This window comes from Chelonoidis abingdonii, chromosome 15, assembly GCF_003597395.2.
Source record: "Chelonoidis abingdonii isolate Lonesome George chromosome 15, CheloAbing_2.0, whole genome shotgun sequence".
Taxonomy (NCBI): domain Eukaryota; kingdom Metazoa; phylum Chordata; order Testudines; family Testudinidae; genus Chelonoidis; species Chelonoidis abingdonii.
In genome coordinates, this window is record NC_133783.1 from 42,446,705 (window position 1) to 42,474,572 (window position 27,868).

At 40.5% G+C, this 27,868-nt stretch overlaps 1 protein-coding gene across 5 annotated transcripts in view; it reads right to left on the reverse strand.

Annotated features, from left to right (window-relative positions):
• Window positions 1-1,015: 1,015 nt before the first annotated feature.
• Window positions 1,016-27,868, reverse strand: part of PTPRE (protein tyrosine phosphatase receptor type E) — a 131,077-nt gene continuing 104,224 nt past the window's right edge. For 4 of the 5 annotated variants that reach the window (XM_075072741.1, XM_032801585.2, XM_075072742.1 and 1 more), the window contains 4 exons: window positions 25,624-25,749; window positions 22,241-22,392; window positions 7,534-7,669; window positions 1,016-4,461 (listed from right to left, as the gene is read on the reverse strand). In XM_075072741.1, the coding sequence (XP_074928842.1) occupies window positions 4,387-4,461; window positions 7,534-7,669; window positions 22,241-22,392; window positions 25,624-25,749 (489 nt within the window). In that variant the 3' untranslated portion in view covers window positions 1,016-4,386. The remainder of the gene's footprint in view (window positions 4,462-7,533; window positions 7,670-22,240; window positions 22,393-25,623; window positions 25,750-27,868) is intronic. The other variant, XM_075072743.1, reaches the window with a different exon arrangement.

Consider the following 27,868-nt stretch of genomic DNA (forward strand, 5'->3'; position numbering starts at 1 on the left):
GCAGTCCCATTGTGGTGTTTGAGCAACAGCTTTGAGAGTCTGCAGGAGGTTGGAAGGTTGGGCTTTCTCCTGGGAGAAACTAACAGGTTAAACAATTTGGTTGTACTCACTTTCAGCAAAAATACATGAAAATGTTAGTTTCAGCAGATACTGAAGGTTTCATGATCCTCAGGCCTCCTAAGGAAAATTGTTTTTATTACTATTAAGAGTGATAGTAAAAAATTATCATTATTTACAGAGATGTAGCATCTAAAGAAGGGTAGTGGGGAAGTTTAGTGTTTCTGTGACAAGGGTGAAGGTGGCTGTCCACATATCATGACCAAAGAGTATCTGGCATGTAAGTGGTTTTATATTTATAATTCTTCATATTCTATGAGGTCATTGACTTAATCTGGCTGATGTTAAGTAGCATCCTTTCAGGTTAAGGTATAGGTTGGATATAAGGAAATATATTTTAAATTGTGCCAGAATAGTTTCCAAGTTTCCTCCTCCTGTGAGATACCAAATTTTTCATTCCTTTTAACTACTGGTAATATTGGCTGAGAAGTGTGGGCATCCATCCACTTTGTAGATACATTTGTTGAGTGGGAGCTGATATATTCAGGGGTCTGCCTGAACATGGTTATAAGTGGAATAGAATTCTTTAGTCAAGAATATTGAGTGTAATCCTGGACTGACAAAAGTCAATCAGGCCAGGATTTTAGTCACTGAGATTATTTTGAGGGAGGACTATAATGGGACTATTCATATCAGAGCAACTTCACGGGACTATGCACAGTGGTAGAGGTTTGCAGGACTGGGCCCTAAATTGCAATACCAAGTTACTGAACTTTGTATGCATAGTACTTACTTTAGTCAGAATATTACTCTGAGTCTGCAAGAACTACAAATTAAAAGTAATGGAAAATAATTCATCTAGGTAATGGATTTTTAACTCCTTTAGAATACTTAATATAAATGAACATATAGTACAGGAATTAAATTAAGAGATTTAAAGAAAGAAAAACAGTGAAAATAAAAATGAAGCTTTGTTCTTGCATCAGAATGTATTAGATCTTGCAATTTGCATATACAAATAATTCAGCAACATTCACTGGCGTTATAAACACAGCAAGATCAAATTATAAATGTAATAAAGGAAAATATCAATGATAGCTGAAACTGTACAATACGTACATACATTATAAAGATTTGACAAATTAAATACAATTTGTTACACAGAAAAGTTTCAGTAACTTTACTTTAAAAATGATACCAGGGAAATGAAAACATTTCAAAACATTGAAAACACAGGTGGTCAGGCTCATTTTAAAAGTTAAAAAACTGATACATAAAAATACTTTAAAAAACACTGGTAATTACAGTATGCATTCTTTATTAAGGCCCCAATTCAGCAAAGAACTTAAGTGCTTGTTTCAGCAGCACAAAAGCCAATGGTACTTCAGCACGTGCATAAGTGATTTGCTGAGTAGAGACAGACAAAGTATATATTTAAATACTTTAATGAATTGAGGCCTAATGTAACACATGAAAATAGATAGTAAAGTAAGTCACATAGTGACCAATAACGCATACAGACCAGAATTTACATTTTCTGATCACTATTTGGCATTTTAATGCAATTACATGCAATACAAAAAAATTATAAAGAGATAATCCTTCTATAGATTTATTAGACTGTTGTATTAAGTACAACGACGTTATTTGGCTAAAAAGAATTGGAAAACAAGCTTTCTAAATTATAAGAACATGTCATTGCTTAGCCATATTTCTCACTTCTGAAATATTTTTATGGGTACTTCTGTTACATCTTAGATGTCTTTATGTTAAAGACAACAGGAATTTCTTGGCATTTTGGTTAATATTAATCATAGTTTTTGTTTAGTATCTGATACTTCCTGCATCAGGAGGCTAACTTGCTGCCTTGTCTTGCAGTCATTAATCAGACAGAGAGCTGAGTCCTAAACCTGCAAAAGAATCTGTTAGAGTGGACCCTTCTGAACACATGGAAGTCAACACATGCTGGCATATAGGTCTGAATTGGCAGATCTCACTTCAGGATAACTTAAATTATCTAACAAGGTTGTCTCCCTCTCTAAAGTGAGTTCTACTCTGGGGGCAATTGTTAGGTAATATCAAGACAAATCTACCAAACATCTGAACACAGCCAGATCTTAAGGGCTGTCCAAGGAGCACTACAGAATAGTGGGAAAATGTGAAACAAAATATGTAAGCTGATTACTAGGGGAAAAAAATTTCAACAGTGAAATCTACTTAGACTGTAGAATATACTCCCAAGAGAAATGGTGAAAGCATAACTGCTTGTATTTAAAACTAGACTGAACCATCATTTGAGATTTATTGTTGGGAATACTTCTGTAATGACTGAGGGATAAAATTATTAAGTGTATCATCATCAAATTTAGTATCTTACTTACATGCTCCCTATGCTACAAATATTTATATTGACCACCTTAGTGTATTGGCTTTTTGTACCTGCATGTATTTGATGCCTTTTATTTTAATATATTTTCCACTTTCACACCAGGCCAGAACTGAAAGCTTATTTAACGTTCTTTTCTTTAGTCAAATACAGATTTTTGCATTTTGAATTAATTCATTAACCTCAAACTGTTTAGTCTTACAACAAATTGTTTTAGTTGTTAAGTGCATAATTACTGTACAAATAAATATACAGCAGTGCAGTACTGGCAAGACAATAAGCAGTAAATGGCAGTGTTCAAAACTGTGCTTAAAGACTTTTAACCTGAACCATTTTCAGTTCACTATGTAATAGAAGGAGAGGTGTGAACCACCTTTGTTACTCTGCATTAGTAAAAGAATAACTAATTTTTGTTTATTTCCAGATATCATAAAGGAACATGGGATAAATAGTGCAAGAACTAGAATGAAAACATCAGTTTAGGTTTGCTTATTTTTAAATAAGGCTTTTATGCTTGCATTCAAAAATCAACCAATTAAACAAGACAGAACTATTGCATATTAGATATTAATATACATTAAATATTTTCATATTTATTTGTGCTCATTAATTTATATAAGCTTTTAAAAGGATGAGAAAGATATTTTTTAAAATATTCAACATTCAGATGCCTCGTGTCTTGTGTACTTTCTGTCCCCCAAATCCTGTTTAGGTCTATGAAATATTTCATTATATATAGACATGCAAACACATAGATATCCTCTTTTTTCTTAGGGAAAGATCTGCTTTTTAACTATGGATACATTATTTTAAGAATATACATTTTAAAAGAGCTCTTTCCTATCAACAGTCTTTACTGTTGATACCAGTGGGATTTCAATATTAAAATGCTTTTTCAAAAAATTTAAGAAGTTGTTTTTATATTCTAGTCAAGCAGAAAGTCTCAGTCTCTCTCTCTCTATTATACATATTATATCAAGCTCTGTGTCTGTTTGTGGCAACAGGAATAAAGCCACTTGCAACAGTTGACAGAAGCTCAGGTGCAGCAAAAATATTCTCAGCAGAATTTAATCTTCTGACATGCAAAAGATCTTCAAAACAGTGAAACTCACTCAAATTACAAAACTGTATTTAGTAAGGAACACTTAAAATACATTAGATTTAATAAAAAACAAAGTAAAAACTTTCAAGACTACATTTAAATCAAATAATTTATTAAACTCTGTATTTACACTGAATTATTTCTAACTGACGGCTTATCTGGAAATAAAGCTGTACAATATACTGACTTTAAAAATCATGGCTGTTAATGTTTGTTTTTAAGCTGTAGTTGGAGCTTATATTATCACACTCTGAGGGCCAGATTCTGACACTCTTACTCACACTAAATAGCACCTTATCTCATTGCCTTCAATGGGACTATTTGTAGAGTAAGGTGCTATTGAAGATGAGTAAGGGTATCAGAATCTGGCTCCTAATAAACGTTACTGCTCATGAAATCAATTGTGTATTATTGATTTCAGTGAAAGAAAGGTCAGAGGCAAAATAATTTAGCTTTAAACGTAGTCACTATGTATCATTGTTTAATATAAAATAAAAAATAGCTTTGTAAAATGTAGGGGCTGCTAAACTTGGGAAATAAAATTAATATTGATAAATATTTTAATGTACTGGAAAATACAGAGAGAGAAATGAAACCAAGATTTGGTAAAAAATGTATATAACATTCAACAACATATATAGTGATATTTTGTATATGAACATTTATTATAATTAGCTTTTAAAAGATATTTCTATTTGAGTAATTTATAATTTTATACAGCAAAATTGACTTTTAAAGCAAAACAGACAATATCATTTACAGTCGGAATTATCATAATGGAAAATATGGTATAAATTAACATGATTTACAAATATTAAATTAAAAAATAAGGCAGGAAGTTTTATTTGAAATTAGCATAATCAGAATATATATCAATGAAATCTTGTACCACTCTGTAGCAGAATTCATACTGTTCCTAAAAAAAAAAAAAAAAAAGAGAGAGAAATTCAGATTTACTTCAATTGTACATTATGATTAAGTTGGAATAATCAGATTTAGATAAATCCATAAAGTGCAACATATTCTAAATTGGACAACAGCAAGTTTATGACAAAACAAGTAATCTACTCTGTTGATGCTAATTTTTGTATTTCTGCTCTTTGCACAAAAGGTTTTTATGCTCAATTTTATTAAACTTGCAAGTTTCATGGTCTTTATTAACTGATGCTATTTGTGTGTAACTGAGCCTGATAGTAGCTTCAAGGAGGATGCTGGAACTGGACCTGGGAGGTTGAAATAGAGGAGGTCCACAAAAGGCTCTCTCTCAAAACTTAGTAGACATCTAAAATATGAAAGAACTTGCAAACTACTGAGTCTAATCCTGCTAAGTGCAAAGTACATTTTGGGAGGTGCAAAGCATCCTCAAGTCCCATTGATGTCAATATGAGCTCTGGGGTGATCAACATCTTCCAGAACTGGGTTCACGATGCCTTTCAAACAACCTCAAAGCACCTTACAAACTCTCTATGCATAGATATTATGATTATTAAACAATTATGTTGTAGTAGCACATAGAGACCAAGTGCGGCCCTGTTGAATTCCTGCCCTAAAGAACTAAAAATAAGAATATTCTTTCTCATATTTATACTTACACACACACAGAAACCCATCCCAGTTGCAAATGAAATGCACACCTCCCAATCATAAATAAACGAGCCATACTGGGTCAGACCAAAGGTCCATCTAGCCCAGTATCCTCTCTTCCGACAGTGGCCAATGCCAGGTGCCCCAGAGGGAATGAACAGAACAGGTAACATCAAGTGATCAATTCCATTGCCCATTCCCAGCTTTTGGCAAACAAAATGAAATGCAGTCACTTCTGGTTAACAGTTATTTAACAGCATACAGCAAAACTATATATTTTCTCCTTGCTCTCCCCAGTGATAACACTGACCTCACCTTCTTCCAAGGTCATAAACCCATAATACAGTGTTTCCCAAACTTTTGAAAGCTGAGTCCCACTCCAGAAAAATGAAACCAATCCTGCCGTGAAATGCTGCCATTTGTCACTAAAGACCTATCCATCTTATATCTTCCACTATCTCCTATACTCAAAAACAAAAGAGTGTAGACCCTACAAGTCCATTCAGTTCTACTTCTTTTTCAGCCAATTGCTAAGAGAAACAAGTTTGTTTACATTTACAGAAGATACTGATGACCACTTCTTATTTACAGAGTCACCTGAAATTAAGAACAGGCATTCACATGGCATTTTTGTAGCCAGCTTTGCAAGGTATTTATGTGCCAGATATGCTAAACATTTATATGCCCCTTCATGCTTCGGCCACCATTCCAGATAACATGCTTCCATGCTGATGATGCTTGTTAAAAAGTAATGAGTTAATTAAATTTGTGACTAAACTCCTTGGGGGGAGAATTTTATGCCTCCTGTTCTGTTTTACCTGCAATCTGCCATATATATCATGTTATAGCAGTCTCAGATGATGACCCAGCACATATTCGTTTTAAGAACACTTTCCCAGCAGATTTGACAAAACGCAAAGAAGGTACTAATGTGAGATTTCTATGGATAGATACAACTTTCAACCCAAGGTTTAAGCATCTGAAATGCCTTTCAAAATCTGAGAGTGATGAGGTGTGGAGAATGCTTTCAGATGTCTTAAAAAAGCAACACTCCAATGCGGAAACTACAGAACCTGAACCACTAAAAAAAGAAAATCAACCTTCTGCTGGTGGCATCTGACTCAGATGATAAAAATGAACATGTGTTGGTCCGCTCTGCTTTGGATTGTTATTGAGCAGAACCTGTCATCAGCATGGACGCATGTCTTCTTGAATGGTGGTTGAAGAATGAAGGGATATATGAATCTTTAGCGCATCTGGCACAATAATATCTTGCAATGACGGCTACAACAGTGCCATGTGAACACCTGTTCTCACTTTCAGGTAACGTTGTAAACAAGACGTGGGCAGCCATTATCTCCTGCAAATTGTAACCAAACTTGATTGTCTGAGTGACTGGCCGAACAAGAAGTAGGACTGAGTGGTCTTCTAGGTTCTAAAGTTTTACGTTGTTTTATTTTTGAAAGCAGTTATTTTTTGTACATAATTCTACATTTGTAAGTTCAACTTTCATTATAAAGAGATTGCACTACAATACTTGTATTAGGTGCATTGAAATGTATTATTTCTTTTGTTTTATATAGTGCAAATATTTGTAATAAAAGTAAATATAAATATGTACACTTTGTATTCTGTGTTGTAATTGAAATCAATATTTGAAAATCTGGAAAACATCCACAAATATTTATACAAATGGTATTCTATTATTGTTTAATCATGATTATTTTTTTAATTGCATGATTAATCGCGATTCATTTTTTTAATTCCCGACAGCCCTAGTTTTGAGATTATTGTTTGTAAGGTACTTTGAGACTGTTGAATGGAAAGTGCTAGAAATGCAATGTATTGCTATTATTTATTCAAGTTTGTAGCTCTCCAGGATTCTGTGCCTGATGTTGGTTGAAAAACTATCTTCAGATATTCATAACTTTGTTAAATAAATATAACCTAAATTCTTCTAATGTTCCAAAGGCACTTCTCCTCTGTGAGAACTAACTGCAAGTCAGTTAGATGTGTTTAAGCCATTTTTTAGATAAAATTATCAACATTTTATTTAAAAAAGAACTAATGTATGTCTTTTTTCATGATCACAAGAATGTCCCCATGGATTTTTAAAAAAAATCTTTCATAGTCCCCCTCCCCGCAAAAACAAACAAACCAAAATCAGCAGTTCGCTAACAACAAACAGCAACTTTTACCCCAAAATTATTTTTTAGAAAGCCTATTACAAAATAAAATAGAAGTTTATAATGAAACACCTCTTTCAACATAAGTATATAGTTGTTAAAAGTAGTCCCATAATATATTTATTGCAGCTAGTAAAATGAGCCTTTGTTCTCTTCCCACCAGAACATTTAGAAATCTTACATTATTAGACAAAGATTCTTATTGTTAAATATCATACCAGTGTTTGCACCATATGTGGCCTTTGCATTCTTAAGCTCTTCACAGCTTGAAATACATCTAAGAGCCCTTCAGCCTTTACTCGTTCCAGAACATTGCTGAGTGCTATGAATGTACCTGTTCTTCCAGCTCCAGCACTGCAAGACAAACATATTTCTTTTGCTTAACAAAATGTCAGGACATACCCATCCAAATTACAATAAAGAGCAACAAAGATACTTTACATAATAATTAATGCAGAATATTCAAGTACTGTTATTAGCAGACTAAAAGTCTCTTGCTTACTAAGTTTATTGCTGTCATATGCATGGCATAACTTTCCATGTTATAATCAAGAATTAATAAAAATTAATTCTCAACCAGGCCAGTTCTGATAAAGTCCTGTTTTCTGCGAACACTTACACATGCTTATTTATACAAGTGAATAATTCCATAGAAATCAAATGCACTATGTGTGCATAAAATTAAGCACGTGTATACAGTATATGATTGTAGAACTCGGGCCATAGTCCTGTAGACCTGAAATGTTTCTAATCTGTATTTGTCTCCAAACCAATTGAAATTTATGGTACTATCACCGTTATCTTTAAAGATTTGGGCAAATTCTTTGTTGCTTATGAAAGGGAAGACTTGTCAGTAACTGAATCATATTACATAGTACACCATCCCCAAACATTCCTGTCAATGAAACTAATTCCTAACCTACACTTTATTATTCTAGCTATGTGTCTCTCTTGATCAGTGATGGCTCATTGTTCCAAATTATGTGATATGATAGAACTGATCTGTATTGGTATTTTTTTCCTTCTTAACCACTTTTCTGTAAGCAGGTAAGACTTCATATTTGATTGTCCAACAAGAAAATGTGATTGTCCTAGTTGTCAGGCTCTGGCCTTATTGCTGCTGCTGCTGTCTAAAGGCTTTTCCCTGCATTGTTTGTTTTGTTCTGGACTCCTTTACCAGGGTTTCTCATTTTTATTTTCTTATTTTTAGTGTGTTTGACTCTCATTTCATCTAATAGATTTAGCTTTATCCTCAATTTAATACAGACTAAAATGTTATGGCTGCTACCAAGTCTAAAGCTAAGAATCAGAACTGATACTCCATATTATATATTCAAATAAAAAGTACAATTCCTAAATCCTATTGTGGATAAAATCCATCTAATTTGAAATCTAGCCCTGATCATGCAGAATAGCAATAGGTTAGTCCATATCTGCTGTTGCTGTTGAATGCACAAAGTGACTGTCCACTTTCTACCTTTACACTTGCATTTCCCTTGTTTTTCAAATTTCAGCAGCTGGTTGGCTGTTTGCTGCCATTATTAGTGAAAATAAAATAGGGTGGAGCTCCTTTCACTGCCATTTGATTAATGACCATTTGACCAATGTCAAAGATGAGTTTATATTTTGTCTCCTAATTTCACTGTGGTTCAGAGTAAGCAGTTACAACTAGTAGAGGCCAAATAACAGTGATTAGGAACCGTGAGGCACACAGCCACAATGCGGGAATAGTCATAAAAACCTGGATGATTCTGGGACTCTGATGAAGCTAAATGAAAGACAGAAAAGTTTAATTCATGTCCCTAAACCAAGGATAACTACAAAATAATTCATTATGTTTGAATTTTTAACATATTTTAATCATTTATAAGCAAGATGAATTGTAATCACCATCAACAGCCATTGCTTTTACTTTATTTCCATCAAATAAGAAATCATTCTGATAAGCAGGTCCTTATGAAAAGATTAAGTACAAACATGTATCCTCAACTGGATACATTAAAGTCTAGCAAGAGGCAAAAGTGAACAGGTAAAATGTATTAGTTGTGCAATTCCCTATAGAAAACTACTTTCATCAGATTAAAAGTAGCTGCAAAATCTAAAAAGGTTCAGATTTATATGTAATTAGCCAATCCCTAGAAAAACTGTCTACAAGGTTGGTGAATGACTCATTCTGGAATAGGTCCATAGCTGCAGGAAGATGAAAAAATGCTACAAGAATATAACATGAAATACTTTGTAACAGGGCTTTGGAGCGGGGCCTGGAGCTGCAGCGCGGAGCAGCTCCGGAGCAGTGGAGCTGCAGGTTTTTGCCTGGAGCTGGAGCAGAGCTGGAGCACAGTTCCAAAGCCCTGCTTTGTAAACATGTACCCAGAAATAGTTAAATATGCTACTCATTCCCTTATGTCTAAATGGGCAAAAAAAGGAAGAATCTCCTTTTATTCTTCCCCATACCATCTGTCCTCCCACCCCCAACTTGAGAAACACTTTGGACAAAACACCACACCCACACATTTATCTCTAAAAAATAATTTAAGTGAGATTACATGTAGGTTCAACTTCCCTTAGAAATGCAAGATAAAATGTATATGTTGTATGGTTTACAGTACAGTACTCTCCCCTTCATATTTGTTCTTCCCTCTTTTCCTCAACAACCCTTCCCTCTTTTCCTCAACAACCCAAATCTTTTAGGATGATGGCCTTTTTTAATTTGGCTCACAGACTAATATTGTTTCTTGAAGGATAGAAGAATCAAAGACAAAGGAAACCCTGATGGGGCAAACTGATATGGCTACAGAAATAATCCATTGCAGGGGGGGTCCTTAGACTCCACTACAGCCTAGAAGAGAATGCCACTGAAGGTGTGAAGAAATAAAGAAGAGAAAAACTCAGGCACCTATAGAGAGGAAGAAACTGAGAACAGAGGGCAGCTACAAAGACACTATGGAGGACAAAGAATTATAAAAACTGTCTCTAGGCAACACTTAGTAAAACCCTTCAATATTAAGTAGTTTGATATTTTTATTATCTGTTATAATTGTCGTGGTCAGTCCTTGCCACTCTTAAATCTTCTCTAAATAGAATGAGAAAAATAAATAGAAACCTGTGTTCTGAAAACTGGTAATATTTAATCTAGATAGAAACATGCAAATAATACAATTTCATTTGTTTTATTACATTATTGTTTTATTTAAATGTGGAGAGACAAATTCATCCACACCTAACTCCATTAATTCATTGGACTGGTAATGTATTTGGCCCAGTATGTTGGGCATTGTATCCTAGGCAGTGGGGAAGTTCCTTAGCTTGCACTTCTTAGTTTAACGTGTGACCTATTTAAACATCTCAGCTGGATGTACATGAAGAAACATCTCACCTGATTACAGAATATTATACAAAATATACAGTAGGATTTTTGTCCCTATAACTGTTAGCCAGTGGCCAATACATCAGTATTTCTGCTTTAGAGGTCTTCACATTCTTGTTGGTATGATATGGACTATAAACAAAAAGCAACTAACAAGAGTTTTTCAAAATAATCATGGCTTAAATTCTAAGATTCACACAGATACAGAGTGAATGTGAATGCTGGAAATTCATGGTATATCTGAACAAGACACAATGGGCCAAATCCCGCACACCTTACTCTAGCAAAACACCCATTAACTTCAATGGGACTTGTACCTGAGCAAGGAGTGAAGGAACAGGCACCTCAATTCTCACTCAAGCAAAACTTCATGGATATGGTCCAGGGATATGAGCAAATTCCAGCAGGAAATCTGGAATAATCTAGTAAAATGATACATTATTTGGATTTGTTTTAGATTTTCCAATGTTAATTGCAGTATCTTATAAGTGTGTGTTTGCTATATGTCTATTTGTGCCAGCTAAAGTCATTAAAAGCCCTTCTTCAAATACACATTTCAGCCCAAGGAGATTTAACTGTATCAATGTTATTATTTTATTTTAAAATGTTATTTATAATTCTTGTCAAAGGAAAAATGTAATCATTCCAGATACATATAATACATTCATTTATGAGCTGTAGATAAAAACAGACCTTATTGTCCCTTATATGGGCTATTTGCCAAAAGATGTTTGGTTCCCAAACTCAGAAGATCTGGAATACACACACACGTGCATGAACCCACACACAACCATTTGTTCAGCAGCCCTGTGGATCTGGACTAAGTTCTCACCCCTCTTCTAGTTTCCCTGGCAGTGACGCTGTGCTCTCAGAGGTTCTACTACCATATCAGACGGTTACTCACCTTTGTAACTGTTGTTCTTCGAGATGTGTTGCTCATATCCATTCCAGTTAGGTGTGCGCGCGCCGTGTGCACATTCGTTAGAAGATTTTTACCCTAGCAACACTCGGTGGGTTGGCTGGGTGCCCCCTGGAGTGGCATCGCCATGGCGCCGGATATATACCCCTGCCGACCCAACCGCCCTTCAGTTCCTCAGTTCCTTCTTGCCGCTACTTCCAACAGAGAGGGAAGGAGGGCGGGTTTGGAATGGATATGAGCAACACATCTCGAAGAACAACAGTTACAAAGGTGATGTAACCGTCTTTTCTTCTTCGAGTGATTGCTCATATTCCATTCAGCAATTATTGACTCCCAAAGCCTAAACTAGGTGTGGGGTCAGAGTGAGATGTCGGCAGAAATGTAGAACTGCTGAATCCAAAGGCTGCATCATCTCTGGACTGTTTGAACCAGAGCATAATGCGAAGCAAAGGTGTGGACCGAGGACCAGGTAGCTGCGGCGTGACATATTTCCTGGGATTGGGTACATGAGCCAGGAAGGCAGCAGATGAAGCCTGAGCCCTGGTAGAATGTGCGGTGAGATGGCTCGAATCGGGAACATGAGCCAAGTCATAACAAGTGCGGGCATGCACACGCCGTCACCCAAGAGGAGATCCTCTGGGAGGAGACAGGTAGGCCCTTCATTCAGTCTGCCACTGCAACGAAGAGTTGGGGCGATTTACGAAAGGGCTTCGTCCGTTCGATATAAAAATGAGCGCCCTACGGACATCTAGGAGTGCAATTGTTGCTCCCGTCGTGATGAGTGTGGCTTCGGAAGAAGACCGGAAGGAAGATGTCCTGATTGATATGATGAAGGCTGATACCACTTTAGGGAGGAACGCTGGTGTGGTCGCAACTGCACCTTGTCCTTGTGAAACACAGTATACGGTGGGTCCACCGTGAGCGCCCAAGCTCGGAGACTCGTCTGGCCGATGTAATGGGCTACGAGAGAAAACTGTCTTCCAGGACAGGTTATATGCAGCAGAGCAGGTTGCTAACGGCTCGAATGGTGGAGACATAAGTCTGGTTAAGACCAGGTTGAGGTCCCAGGTAGGGGCAGGGCGGCGTACTTGGGGTATAGGCGCTCCAAGCCCTTGAGGAACCTGGAAACCATAGGGTGTGAAAACACGGAGCGGGCCACTCTCCCCTGGGTGGAAGGTAGAAATGGCTGCAAGTGCACCCTCAATGATGATACCGCTAGGCCCTGCTGTTTGAGAGACCAGAGGTAGTCCAGGAATGGTGGGGATCGAAGACCTCGGTGGGAGTAACATTTTGCGTTTCGCACCAGCAGGAGAAACGCTTCCACTTGGCCAGATACATAGACCGAGTGGAAGGTTCCTGCTACCAGGAGTATTTGTTGTACTGAGGGGCAGAGCAGCGTAACTCTGACTGGCTTAACCACGCAGAGCCATGCCGTGAGGTGAAGGGACTGCAGGTCTGGTGTGGTGAAGTCTGCCGTGGTCCTGAGTTATGAGGTTCTGGAAGAAGAGGCAGGGTAATTGGGCTGGCTATCGACAGGTCAAGCAACATGGTGTACCAGTGCTGCCTGGGCAATGCTGGGGCGATCATGATCAAGCGAGCTCCGTCCCTGTGGACCCTGTGAACCAGCAGGAACGGTGGAAAGGCGTAAAGCAGTTGGCTCATCCACGGTATCAGGAAAGCGTCCGAGATCGAGCCCGGGGAGAGACCTTGGAAGGAGCAGAACATCTGGCATTTCCTGTTCTCGCAGGAAGCGAAGAGGTCTATGCGGGGAAATCCCCACTTCCAGAAAACAGAATGAATAATGTCCAGACGGATCGACCACTCGTGAGAGTGGAAGGATCTGCTGAGTCGATCCGCCAGAGTGTTCCGAACCCTTGGGAGAAAGGACACTACCAGGTCTATCGAATGGGCTATACAAAAGTTCCAGAGTTGAATGGCTTCCTGACAAAGAGGGGAGGACCGTGTCCCCCCCTGTTTGTTTATGTAATACATGGCCGTTGTGTTGTCTGTGAACACTGAGACACAACAGCCTTGCAGATGCTGTTGAAACACCTAGCATGCAAGGCAGACTGCTCTCAACTCTCGGACATTGATGTGCAAGGCCACCTCCTGAGATGACCAAAGGCCTTGAGTACGAAGATGTCCGAGGTGAGCACCCCAGCCGAGAGACGAGGCATCCGTCGTCAGGGCCATAGAAGGGTGGGGCGGATGGAACGGCATCCCTGCACACACCAGGGAGGGCATCAACCAACAGTCAAGGGAGCCTAGGAGTCTCGAGGGAACCATGAGGATCTTGTCTATATTGTGTCACCCCAGGTGGTATACTGAGGAGAGCCAAGTTTGAAGGGGACGTAGGCGTAGCCTGGCGTGCTTGGTGTGACCCAGGAGGCTGAGACAAATTCGAGCCGAAGTCATTGGGAATTTTTATAGGCCTTGTATAATTGATATCATTGCGTGAAGGCTCTGGCGAGACTGGAGTCCAGAATGGCCCCAATGAACTCTATTCTTTGTGTGGGAACCAGAGTAGATTTCTCTAGGTTGATCATCAGGCCTAGCTGGATGAATAGGTCCTTGACGATGCCCACATGCCGTGTTACTTGGGTCTCGGAGGCCCCGCGAATGAGCCAATCGTTGAGATACGGAAGACGTGTATGCGTCGACGACGGAGGGAGGCGGCGACTACAGCCATACATTTTGTGAACACTCTTGGGGCTGTGGAGAGGCCAAATGGAAGGACCATAAATTGGAAATGTTGACGGTTGACCACAAAACTGAGGTACCATCTGTGTGGAGGATAAATGGCAATGTGAAAATACGCGTCCTTCATATTGAGGGCGGCATACCAGTCTCCAGGATCCAAGGATGGATGATGGTCCCGAGAGACACCATGTGGAACTTCAACTTTATCAAGAACTTGTTGAGTCCTCGCAGGTCTAGAATTGGTCTGAGACCTCCCTTCGCCTTGGAGATTAGGAAATAGCGGGAGTAGAACTCTCTGCCCCTCAAGTCCTCCGGTACCTCCTCTATAGCTCCCATGGCAAGGAGGGACTGTACCTCTTGCAAGAGGATTTGCTCATGAGAGGGGTCCCTGAAGAGGGACGAGGATGGGAGGCGGGGGGGGGTGAAATAAACTGAAGGCTGTATCCAAATTCTACCGTGCGTAAGAGTTCGTTGGGTCCACGCAGGGAGGAAAGAGGAAAGGCGGGTTGCAAAAGGGAGGGAAAGGATCCTGTTGAACAACTAGTACATCGCCCTCGGGCGCGCCTTCAAAAGTTTGGTTTAGGTCCTGCGGGTGGTTTGGCGTGGCCATGATTCTGACCCCCTTGGGGTCCGGACTGCCATCTACGACTGCCTCGGCGACGCCTCCTGCCGAAGTCCTGCCATTGTCTAGGCAGGGGGTAAGGGCACTGAGGCTGGGGCCGGAAGGGTCTGCGCTGAGTCTGCGGTGTGTGCATCCCGAGCAAGTGCATGATCACCCTATTGTCCTTCAGACTCTGCAGCCTAGGGTCAGTCTTTTCCGAAAATAGGCCATGACCTTCGAAGGGCAAGTCCTGTATCGTATGCTGCAATTCAGGTGGAAGGCCTGACACCTGAACCCATGATATTCACCTCATGGTAATTCCTGAAGCCAGAGTTCTGGCCGCGGAGTCAGCTGCGTCTAAGGAGGCCTGGAGAGAAGTTCTCGCCACCTTCTTTCCTTCCTTGTGCCGCAAACTCTTGGTGTGAGTCTTGGGGTACTAGCTCTGTGAACTTCTCAACTGCTGCCCAGGTGTTATAGTTATAGCAGCTAAGCAGGGCTTGTTGGTTTGCCACCCTGAGTTGGAGGCCCCCGGCAGAGTAGATTTTACACCCCAATAAATCCATGCCCCCAGCCTCCTTTGCTTTTGGGGCAGGGGCTTGCTGGCCATGGCACTCCCTTTCGTTAACCGATGGACGACGAGGGAGCAGGGAAGAGGGTGTACATACAGGTACTCGTACCCCTTAGAGGGCACCATGTACTTCCTCTCAACTCCCCGAGCTGTGGGCAGAATAGATGCTGGAGACTTCCAGATGGTATCAGCCTTTGCTTGGATCGTCCGAATAAATGGTAAGGCCACCCTTGTGGGAGTGTCAGCCGATAAAATATCTACCACCGTGTCCTCTATCTCCGGAACCTCCTCCGCCTGGAGGTTCATATTCAGAGACACCCATCTCAGAAGGTCTTGATGTGACCTTACGTCAATTGGAGGAGGGCCAGAGGAGGATGTCCCCACCACCACTTCATCTGGAGAAGAGGAAGAGGAAAGGCCAGGGACAATAGGGTTCATTGTCTCATGGACTTGGGCGACGTCCAGCTCCGGTGGGACCTGAGGGTCTGGTGCCCGAATGGGAGCGTCCTCCATAGCCGCAGGAGGGGGGCAGCTAACAGTAGCCTCCAGCACCCGGTGCTCCGACGGTATGGAGCGTGATGGCACTGGAGGTCCACCTTGGGCTTGGTGATATGCCCAAGGTGTCCAGAAGGACCACTGATGAGGTCCTTGGTCTTGAGCCTGGGCCTCTTGAAAGACACAGCTGGGAACATCTAAGTCACGGTCCTGTGCATAAGAAGCACTGTCCACATGGGATGACATACATACATGGCAAGACGGCCAAGGAGGAGCTGAAAACCCCTCAGTATGGTCTCCATCCCTGGGTAGTCTGTCTGTACGCTGCAGCAGAGATCGGTACTGGGCGCTATACCAGTACTGGGAACAAGACCGGGACCTGCGACCGGAACGGTGCCGGGAGGTCGACTGGGACCTGGAAGCTCGACGCCGGGAGCGGCTGCGAGAGGTATGGTGCCGGGAGCTTGATTGGTACCAAGAATACCAGGCTGGTGAACTGGGTCTTGAACAATGCCGCGAGTACAACTGGTACCGAGATGGAGAATGGTACCGGGACTGCGAGCGGCGTTGGGACCGGGATCAGCGATGGGACCGAGAACGCCGACGGGACCATGATCGTGATCGGTGCCTCTCAGCGGTGCCAATGGAGGATGGTCTCAGTAGGGCAGGCTTGCCTATGGACTGTATAACCCGCACCGGTGGTGCCATGGGTGAGGCAGCGCAGACTCCGTCAGTGCAGACTCCGTCAGTGCAATCAGTTCCCTTGCCATAGAAAAAGTCTCGGGCGTGGAGGAAATAGTAAGCTCAACCATGGCGCGTGCCGGGGAGCGGTCAGGCACCGGCTTCGACGGCTCTTGTGGGACCGGAATCGATGGTGCTGAAGTTGTCAGTGCCACGGCAGTTGTCGGTGCTGGGCGGTCCGACTTAGGCGGGTGTTCCGACTGTGGCGTGGACACAGAAGCTGCAGGAGTCTTATGTTTTTTTACCCATGGGGAGAGGGAGCGGTGCCGAGCAGACATCTGGGCCGGCAACGGTGGGTGCCGAGGGGCCTCAGCGGTACTGGTGCGCTCTGGTGCCGAAGATGCACTTCTCCCCGGTGTGGACTGTCTGGCACTCGGTGCCGATGGTGGAGGAGTAAGAGCTGCCTCCATCAGGAGCTGTCTAAGACGAAAGTCCCGCTCCTTTTTGGTCCGCGGCTTGAAGGCCTTGCAAATGCGGCACTTATCTGCGAGGTGGAATTCCCCGAGGTCGTGAGGATCTCTTGTAGGCATCAGCTTGTGACAGGCCGAGCACGGTTTGAAACCCTGTGAACCGGGCATGGGCCTTGGCACCCGGTGAGCGGAAGGGGCTAATCACCGAACCCCTCTTAATTATATACACTAACTATGTTAAAGAAAATAATAAACTTAACTGCAAGTATAAAAACTTGAACTATATACACAACAACAACAAGAAAACTACGAGTAGCTAGGGAGGTGGAGATCAGCTAAGCCACGCTCCACTGTTCCAATGACCGACACGGGCGGTAAGAAGGAACTGAGGGGCGGTTGGGTCAGCAGAGGTATATATCCGGCACCATGGCGGCACCACTCCAGGGGATGCCCAGCCGACCCACCGAGTGTTGCTAGGGTAAAAATCTTCCAACAAACGTGCACGTGGCGTGCGCACACCTAACTGGAATGGATATGAGCAATCACTCGAAGAAGAACCATCCTTTGGAAGAGGCGTGTTCAATATTGTGGAAGGGAAAAACAGGTGAATTAATGCTGATAAGATCTGCATTAACTTAGTTGCAAAATCCCAAGGTATGAGAGAGCTTTCAACCACTGGTCTTGCTCCCTATGCAGCCATTTGAAGGAGTGTCTAGTAGGTCAGGGCTAAAAAAGGAAAATGATATTGTATGAGGTAGCACTAGATTTCCTCATGTTGATCTCTAGGGCACTAATATTACCATGTAAGACAATATATTCCAGTTTTTCCACAATTCTCACATTTCAAGTAGGATGTATTATTTTTTAAAAAAGTAGAAATAAATGCTAATTAGTACTACCTCTTTACCCACATATATACACATACTAGAGACTGAAAAACAATTCACAGACTGCATCAAAAAAGAGAGGGGAAAAATCTGGGTTACGTTAAACTTCCTTACACAAAATTCTGAGATAAAGTAACAAAACCATATCACTCCCTCCTCATTGTCAGGTTTCATCTCATCAGAGCTCTCGAGTAATACTTGATTTAAGAGGATTCTACCTCATCATACTCAGTGAAAATGTCTGTTTTTTTCCTTCTAAGGTAATCCATATTTTGGCCAGGGAAAGAATTGCTTCTGTGCACTCTGAGATGTTTCCTCCATTGATAAGTTATTTATGAAATTGCTGAGAACATCATAACCTTGCCTCTCCTCACCTTTTAAACCATCATTTCTTCCTCATCTGAGAGGCATTTTAAAACTGCAGATAAGGTAGGAAACATGACTTGGGGCCAAGGATTTTAGGTTTTAATTTCTTACTCCAGACAGTCTAAACTTTGACATTTCCCAGTAAATCTCCAGTTACTGCATCCCTCCCTTGTAACCAGAGATGCCGCTCTCAAGAACCAAAGTAGACAGTCAGCATTTGGGAGTTCCTCTTTTGCCCTTTTTGGAGGCACAACTAAAAAAGAAAAATCACTGTCTCATGTATGAACCATCAGCACCTTCCAGCACTTCACTACTTTTCATTGCCCTGTTCTGTTTTTAAGAACTTGATTGTAATGTTTAATAAGTCATAGGCATGTTAAACAGATTTGCTCTAAGCAGTTTTTGTTTTAATTTGCAAGCAGTCTAAATGACAAACAATGATTTTGGTGATATATGAACCAGTAATATGCTTATATTTTAATGGATAAGGAAAGCCTATTTTTGTTGATAATAATTTGCATACAAATACAAACAGCTCACCCATGATTATTAATGTCATGTTTCTCTGTCAGAAAAACGCATCACAGTGGACAACCAAAACCTGCTTTAACAGTTGCTACATTAGACATTTAATTTTCTGTATGTAATATGATTTAAACAAAAAATTAAAGTAAATACTTGACTACATGTATGCTATTGCAGGTTGCAGGGATTATAATCAAAAGTACACAGCTCAAAAATTAAATGAGAGTGCATTCTGCTTTACAGACATAACATTCATGGATAACAATGGCTAAATTTGATCCTTCCACTTAGAAGGTGAAATCTGAACTTCCCACAAATAAAGACACTAAAACACATACTTAAGAGGGGAATCAAGCCAGGGGGCAGGTCTTCAGCTGGTGTAAATTGGCATAGTTCCACTGACTTCAGTAGACAATTTATACCATTTGAGGATCTGCCCCCTTTGGCTTCCTTCCCCTACCTTAAGCATGTGGAAATCACTGCATACCTTGGGCAAGGAGCTTCTGAAATTGCAAGCTCACACTTGCACAGAAAATTCCTAAATTCTAAAGGCTTAGCATTTAATCCTCAAAATACATGGGCTTACATTAACATACATCTTGGAAAATCAGCTGCTGGACTTTAAATGCACTAGGTGGTTTTTCAAGATTTGAATCTGTGTGTATTTGAGAGAAGGTTCTAGTCATAAGCCTTAAGAACGTGGATGTCAGAGTTTTCAAGTATAGCAGCTGATTTTCCAAAATACACTCTCATATGACTCTATGTAACTGAGAAGAGTAGAGAGTTCTAAGTCTTAAGGATTTTGGAATACGGTTTTTATCATTCCAGTGGTGTTTCGAAATAAACTTAGGTTAAAATTCAGAGAGAAATGTGGCCTACAACATTAACCTAATTCTTCAAAGCTTTTGTGGGTCTGAGAGGATGGAAGTATTAGATGTACTATGTGGTTCTAGTTCTTTGATTTCCAACATGTTACATTAACCAAAGGAATACTGTTAGGCAAAAAGGGCATTTCTCCCTTATTGATTGGCTAAAACTGTCCCATATTTTACTCGCTTTAAATATCATTCAATGTCCTGACTTACTAACAGATTTCAAAACGTAGTTGCTGCAATCCACTGTCAAACTGCAGAATCAGGCACTAAAACTGTTAGTGTCTACAAGTTCAGTTGGTACAGAGAAAATAAGCCTTTAGGGAAAATATGTGAAAATAACAAAGAACAAAACAAATCAGAAGCAAAAAGTAGGAGAGAGGAATTGCTTATTCTGTTAATTAATGTGCATATTCTTAGACCAGGTCCTGAATGTCAACAGACTCAAGCTTCGAGACATGCAAACAAAGGGACTGTTAGCAAGTATCACCACAGCTGTTTGTTCCAATGGTGCATGAGAACACAGATCTTTCAAGTAACCCAAACCCAAATCGTAGGCTTCATGGATCAAGACCAGTACCTTTAATTGTTCCCAGAGCAAACTGAAAGTCAGTGCACACTTCAGAGAATAGGTGTAATATGCTCTCCATCACTAACTCATAGCTGATAAGTGGGCAGCTGCATTCTGCACTAGCTATAGCTTCCAAGTGGTCTTTGAGGGTAATTCCCTGTAGAGCACATTGCAAGAACCAATTTGGAGGTCACAATAGCTGAGATAACATTTCTGCAGAGAGGGAAATAATCAATTGCCTATTATCCAAAGGCAAATGCCTGCTGCCAAAATCCAAAGGCACTTCCAGTTTGCAGACCTCATTGAAAAAAAAGACTGGCATACCTCTACAAATAATAGTTACTGTCACCATCATACTGCAGATGCTAAGTGTCTCCCCTGCTGGAGACCACAGACAGGTGCTGGAAACCTCAGCGTCAATACTATAAAAGGCTACAGTTAGATCTAAAAGAATCAGCATGGGAATTTGACCTCTTTCCATTTCTAAGGGATAATCAAGCAATGAAATTAGTGCAGTTTGTGCACCACACCGAAGTCAACAGCCAGATTAAAAGGGGGTAATCTGAGTACTCCAGATGTCACCAGAGTTGTCCTCCCACAAACTGCTGAATAATCTTCCCCCAAAAGGGGAAATCAGAGAGAGATGATATTTATTATTTGTATCAAGGTAATGCCTGGGAGCACCAGTCACAGAGCAGACATAGAATAAAGACATGCCCTAAAGAGCTAACATGCTAATTACAAACTGTTAAATTTCCTTCAATAGGTTTTAGAATAATGCCAAGTAATCAATAGTTGGTAAAGTCGCCAGTGTCAAGAGATGTCAATGTTAAGCATGAGCTTAATAACCCCTCAGTTGAGGAGCATGGCAACTTCTCCTTCAGTGCCTCAGGAGCTCCAGTGATATCGTTTGTTAAAAGTGGGCTTCAGTTTGTCTTGTTAAAGAGTACTCAACTCTTTGTGGGGGAGACGGCAGTAACCTTGATAAGGACATGGACGTAGAAAAGGGTTATCAGGGGAACTGAGTGTATTGTTATTTTGATTTTAAAAAAATATCTAAAATAGGTAAAGGGTTAAAAAAAATTCATTTTTATTCTATTGGAATGAGGAAAGACACTAAAAAAACACCCCAAACTAAAAACTGGCAAAAGTGAAAGTTTAAAACAAAAAAGAAACAGACTTTAACAACCCCTGAAAAAGGACAGGGGTTTGAAGAAAATAAAATATCCAGGCAAAGGCAAATAATTTTTTTTTTTAAATGAAGTGGGCAGAAATTAAAGGGGAAGCAAATAAATGAAATGAAAAATGTCTGAGGACAAAAATACCTTTTAATTGCATCACATTCATTAAGCTGTACGCTAGCAATGTAAAAGTGTGATCTTATCACTATTCTCCTTGTTCTCCCAACTCCTTTTCCTTCCTGTTTGTTAAACTCACTTGTGTGCCTTAAAATTAGACTTCATGCAGGGACCACATTTTACTATATGTCTTGACAACGTATAGCACAATGGGATTCTGATCCTGACTGGGACCTCTGGGTGCTATTGCAATATACATTGTTTTTAAATTTCACTGCAGTTGTACTTCCCCAATCACAAAACTAAATGAAGTTAAGGTGCAAGTGTGTATTCAAATGTTTTATTCCTCACATCGACACATATCTTCTCACCACTAGGGGAGCAAGGCTTGGGCTAATAGTTTATATTGTTTACTAACTAATCCAGGAAGAAACAGAGTTTTGGTTTTGTTTTGTTTTAAAAAGTACTGTCCAGTCCCTTGGAATAGAACATTGCCATGATAATCATCAAACCAGAAGAAAGGGCAGATGGAGAATGTTATGCGGATCATAAATAATAGGAATGATTACAAAATTTTAAAAAAGCAGAGAAGAAATAAGTCTTACCTGCAATGCACAGTAATTGGATGGTTTCCTGTCTGCTGCTGCTGCTTTTGGACAGCTGCAATGAGGTCAATCATTCCTTTTCCTTCAGCAGGAATTCCAATTTCAGGCCATCCATGAAAATGAAATTGTCGGACAAGTCTGCTCTGCTTCTCCTGATGATTCAAAAGTGTGGCAGGAACAGATTTAATATAGTTGTCAGTTTAAAATGCAAGGACACTTTTTTTTTTTTTTTTTTTTACACTTTTTACATTTCTTATACAAAAATTTGTAACGTGATGATATAGGGGCCATTTTCAACCTGGTGCATGACAAATTAATCGTGCAGCTCAGATAGTTCTCTCTCTTAATGCCCTGTGTGGTACACTGAAAATTGACCCTATAATTTCCCCTTTGATTTCCACAACTGTTTCATCTAGCTAAGGGCATATTGTAGAGACTATTAATTTCAAATATGAAAATCAATGGCTTAGGGTTTTCATCACTCTCAAGGCTGTATCCAAAATCTCACTGAAAACGTCAAGCTCACAAACTGAGGACCTTTTTGTAGTCTAAACCCTTTTATTCAGTTTTGTCCAACTTTATTTGTTATCTGAAAAATTAACCACCTTTGCCCCTAGAGATGTTGATTATTTAAGCATTCTTACAGAAAGGGCATAGATGGGTATTTATTTCATTACAGTTTCTATTATGACTTCTCACCGTTGCATGATTATTCCAAATATAATTACTATGAGACAGGTCTGACGGAGTGCAACAAGGGTGCACAAGAAGGGGGAGCACGCAAAGTGCTGTCACAACTGCACACTCATAGATCTTGGTGTGAAAGAAGCAAGGTAATGTAGCAAAAATACAGGGCAGTCAAAAACTGATAGTTCTGTAGAATTTTATAACCTCTTTGAGATGATTTGAACAATACACAGAGAAATATTATTTCATTACTCTAGAAATCACTACAAGAAGAATGAGTTCAGTATCTGTTGACTAAAATGTAGGGCTAGATTGTGCTTGGCTCCTGTCTGGATAGACTGTATTGGCACATATGGAGAAGTTGGAAAAAGCTTCTTGCCTCTTTGACCCAGAGGCCAAACTCCATTGTTGTGCTTATGTTCCGCTGGGCACAAGGGCAATTCCTGGCTAATCAACAAGCCAACTTAAAAGATGGGGTTAGAACTGGCCAGACTTGGAAAAAATGTGGCCTCTGCACCCTCTTAGACCTTAACTACACTGAGATTATATATATTTTTTTTTAACATTTCCCACTGTTGCACTATTACTGGTATTGCTCCATTGCTGGTAACAATGGTGGGAGCTCAAATCATCCAACCTTCCTCAAAAACAAATGTAGATGACTTATAGGTAAAAACAGCAACTCCTTGTCTATACTAGAATTTCCAAGGTTGCCACCACAGGTAGGTAGCAGTGCACCAGAGGGACATTTTGAAAAAAAGCTCAGTGCAGGCAAACATGTCCTATTTGACACACTGTTTTGTGCTATGAAGACTAGACCACTTAATCATATTTGTGCAAATGGTTTGTCCTGTCCTCCTTCTCAGCTGTGTGTGCAGTAGGATATTCTAGAATGCACCGCCTCAAATGTTGCTGCTGCTGCTTTGTGTGTTTGTTCTCTGGGTTCTCTATCCTCTGCACAGACATTATAGGATACTCATCCAGATGTACCCAGATTGCACTGACATTAACACTGTTAGGCAGCATGGTAGGTGGGGATGCAGAGCATGATAGTGATGGTGAAAGAGCTGCTGTGTGAACACAAACTGAATTGTGTTATTTGTGCTTCTAATGGTTTACAATATCACAGTCAGAAGTAAAAGCATGCCAGGAATGGATGTCTGTGTAGCAGGATACCTATAATAATTCCTTACTATACTTCATAAACTCAGTGCTTTAGCTTAGTTCCTTCTGTCTCGTGCATGTGTGCGCGCACATAAACTAGTCATAGTCAGATTCTAAACTTTTACTGCAGGAAAACTAAGAGTTTTCAAAAAACTATGATGCAGTCATTTGCCAAACAAATTATGACGTTTCTAGTGATATTTATAACATTGTGATTTCCCAGGTCTTGAACCAAGGCCTGGGAGTCCCCAGACAGCCATTCAATGTCTGCTGAAATCTGGTGGGCTGAGAAGCTGGTAGGACAATAGCCTCAGCCCAGGCACTATCCATGGGGACCCTGACTGGAGGATCACCCTGCTCCGCTGATTAGTCCAAATATGCCATTTAAGCCAGAAGCAGGCACAGGAAGAATGTCTGAGCAACAAGGTGATTTCCTGTTGTAGCTTCATAGGTCCCTGCTTGTGCCTGCCTCTTGCACCAACCCTGTTCCTGATTCCTACTCTGCTTCTGGCTCCTGTCTCATCCCGTCTTTGCTCCTGTTCCCACCATACTCCTGCTCTGTGCTTGATCCTGGGGAGGGAAAGCTCAGTGATTTGAGCACTGGCCTGCTAAATCCAGGGTTGTGAGTTCAGTCCTTGAGGGGGCCACTTAGGGATCTGGGAAAAAAAATCAGTACTTGGTCCTGCTAGTGAAGGCAGGGGGCTGGACCTTTTAGGATCCCTTCCGGTTCTATGAGATAGGTATATCTCCATATATTATCCTTGCCTCTCCTCCAGTTCCTGCCCTTATGACTTGCCTCCAATCATCAGTTAGCAGTCATGACTCTTACCCAGCCTTCAACTTCTGACTCTGGTTTGACCTTAGGCTCAGGCATTTGATCTCTGACCCTCATCATCAGTTCCTGGTTCTGACTCTGGCTTGAGCCCCGGCTCTGGTAACTAGCAGTTGACTCTTGTGCTGACCCTTGGCTTGTTCCCCAGTCTGGATTCCTGGTCTGACTACTAGGCCAGACTGCCTACATCCTGGTCCATAACAACCACACAAGGCTCAAGATGGTCCTGAGAGTATCACTCATTCAACTACAGGATCCTACTTGTCTGGAAACAGTTGATGGTGGGCAGAGGTATGTGTGTTATAAAGAGATTTCATTATAATTTAATACATTTGGGCAAATTTTCAGCAACATGCATGTGCATTTATTTTACTACAACTCCCAACAACTATAAAAAGAACTGCATTTTTGTTTAGCACAAAATAAAACCACTAGATTAAAAGAGGGAATGCTGAATTGGCCAGAATTTCCATTTGATTAATCTGATATGACTCCTTAAACAAACTGTTTTATATAAGTATTTTCTCTTAATTAATAAAAAGCTAGCTGACAGCTGATATAAAATACACCTTATTTCTCACAAAACCTATGTAATGTATTGTCTAGGCTTACCACACAGACACAAATGCACAAGTTCATAAATCTATCATGGCTATAAATAATTAAAAGTGTAGGAAACACTATACTTTCAAGACAATACCTGATTGAATGTGATTATGAAGTCCCTTACGCTTATGACATCCAGAAGATTGTCATTCTTTATCTCTATATTTATCTCTCCATGAGTTACAGAGCCCTCTGATGGCCAGTACTGAAAACATTTTTCCTGTAAAATTGAAACAGAATAGTAAATGTTCCTTGCAACATTCTTCTGCTAAGCTCTAAGCTGTTGTGCACATCTTAGAAGGTCATGACAGCATTTTAAACTTGTTCTACAGAAATTCTGCAGTTAAACGCCTAATCAATGTCTAGCCTAGACCAGCTATTTCGTAAACTCCTTGCACTATTTAAGGCAGTACTAGTAAGTTAATTAGCACTTCAGGCTGTTAGAAAACAAGCCAATATCCAAAATATAGGTGATAACTATGCTGGATTTGGGACAAACGAAAAGTAAAACAATTATTAGTGATGCTAATGTATGAAAACACTGGTGGAGGTAAAAATGGGGGATTAATTCCCTCTCCCCAAAACTAAAGACAAACAAACCTGGGACTAAGTCCAAAAACCAACTCTTCAGATCAGTTATGCCATTGTGAGAGATACTATACAAAGGTTGCTTGTGCCACCATAATTCATCCCCCTTGTGCACATTATCCCTTACTTATTTTTTTACATACTTTTACTTATTTTTTTCCATGGGACCTTTGCCTCGTTCAATGCACAGGATGGATAGTGCTCAGGGAATAAAAGTTATTCAGTTTTTCTTTTTATCCTTATCATTCCGTGTGACCTCCTGCCTTATTTACTGCATGCTATCCAAATCCAAAACTGAATACATAATTATTCATTTCTTCTGTCTTCTCTAGGGCACTCATCACCACAATACCTGAGTGGCTCACTAATATTAATGAATTTTATACCACATCTCCCTTGTGAGATAACAAAACATTATTTGCCTCATTTTACAGACGGAGAAAACTGAGACAAAAAAGCCTTGCCAGTGGCACACAGAGCTAGGATGCAGAACTTTCTTGCTCTCAGCCCTGTACAGATTCCTCCAGACCACACTGCCTTATTACAAGAAATTTTGAACATCCACATCAAGCATATACTTCATGTGCAGTTGTAAGTGTTTCACACTTTTGCAAAACAGGCCCAGGTATGTCAAGTTCGACAACCAGAAAACGAACACACAACTAGTAGCCACCTGCCAAAATTGTGGTTTAAAATACTTGCTCGGCATTGCATTGGAAAACTATGGCAGAGGCAGGGACAGCAGTGAGTTCTCCTCTGTGGCAGTCACCTGCCTTAACTACAAGAGCATCCTTTTTCTTTCTGCAGTCTCCTGCCTTGTTTGCTACACACCTTCCAATTTTGTACAGCAAACAAGGTAGAGATCCTTCAACAGCCTCATTTACTACATAACCCTGAGTCATCCCCTGAGCACCGTTGTCCTGAAACAGGCTGGAGTCCATTTGAAACTACATGGTTTTACTATATGATCATGTAATTAAATGCATATGTACAAGAGGACCAAATTAAAAGCTTGCACAGACAATTGTAAGTCTTGCATTACCTAATTTTGTTCTTGACTTTGCAAACTAAATAGCATTCTTTTAATTTTTTGTATGTAGTTTCCTAGGCTTTTTTAAAAAGTAAAAAGGTAAAACCAAATTTTATTATGTACTACTGTAAAAAAAGGCCCCATCATGCACCATCCTCAGGGTTTGAACCCTGAATCTTCAGCACTGCAGCACAGCTTGTACTACAGGACTCACTTCATTAGCTGATCAAAAGAAAAGTGTGTTATCCTAGAGGGGGAAGAGCCACTAGAGTGAGGGTTCAGGGTTACTAGGTGGAATCTGACTCAGTTCTCGTCTCCCTCAATGAGGTGGGGGGGAACTGCTGTCCACATGGTCTCCAACAGGGATGGGTGGATAAGCCTTTGGGTCCATTTACTGGTGGGATGGGGGGAGGATTTGTCAGGGAAGCCTCGCCCAACTTTCCCCACAATCCACTGCAGTTGTATGGCAGCAGCCAGAATGTTTACTTCTGGAGTTCCTATTATAGTGTTTATCTTGACGTTAGTAAGGCTTTTGATACTATCTCGCATGACCCTCTCAACAAACTAGGGAAATACAACCTAGATGGAGCTATTATAATGTGGATGCATAACTGGTTGGAAAACCGTTCCCAGAAAGTAGTTATCAGTGGTTCACAGTCAAGCTGAAAGGGCATAACGAGTGGGGTCCCACAGGGATCAGTTCTGGGTCTGGTTCTGATCT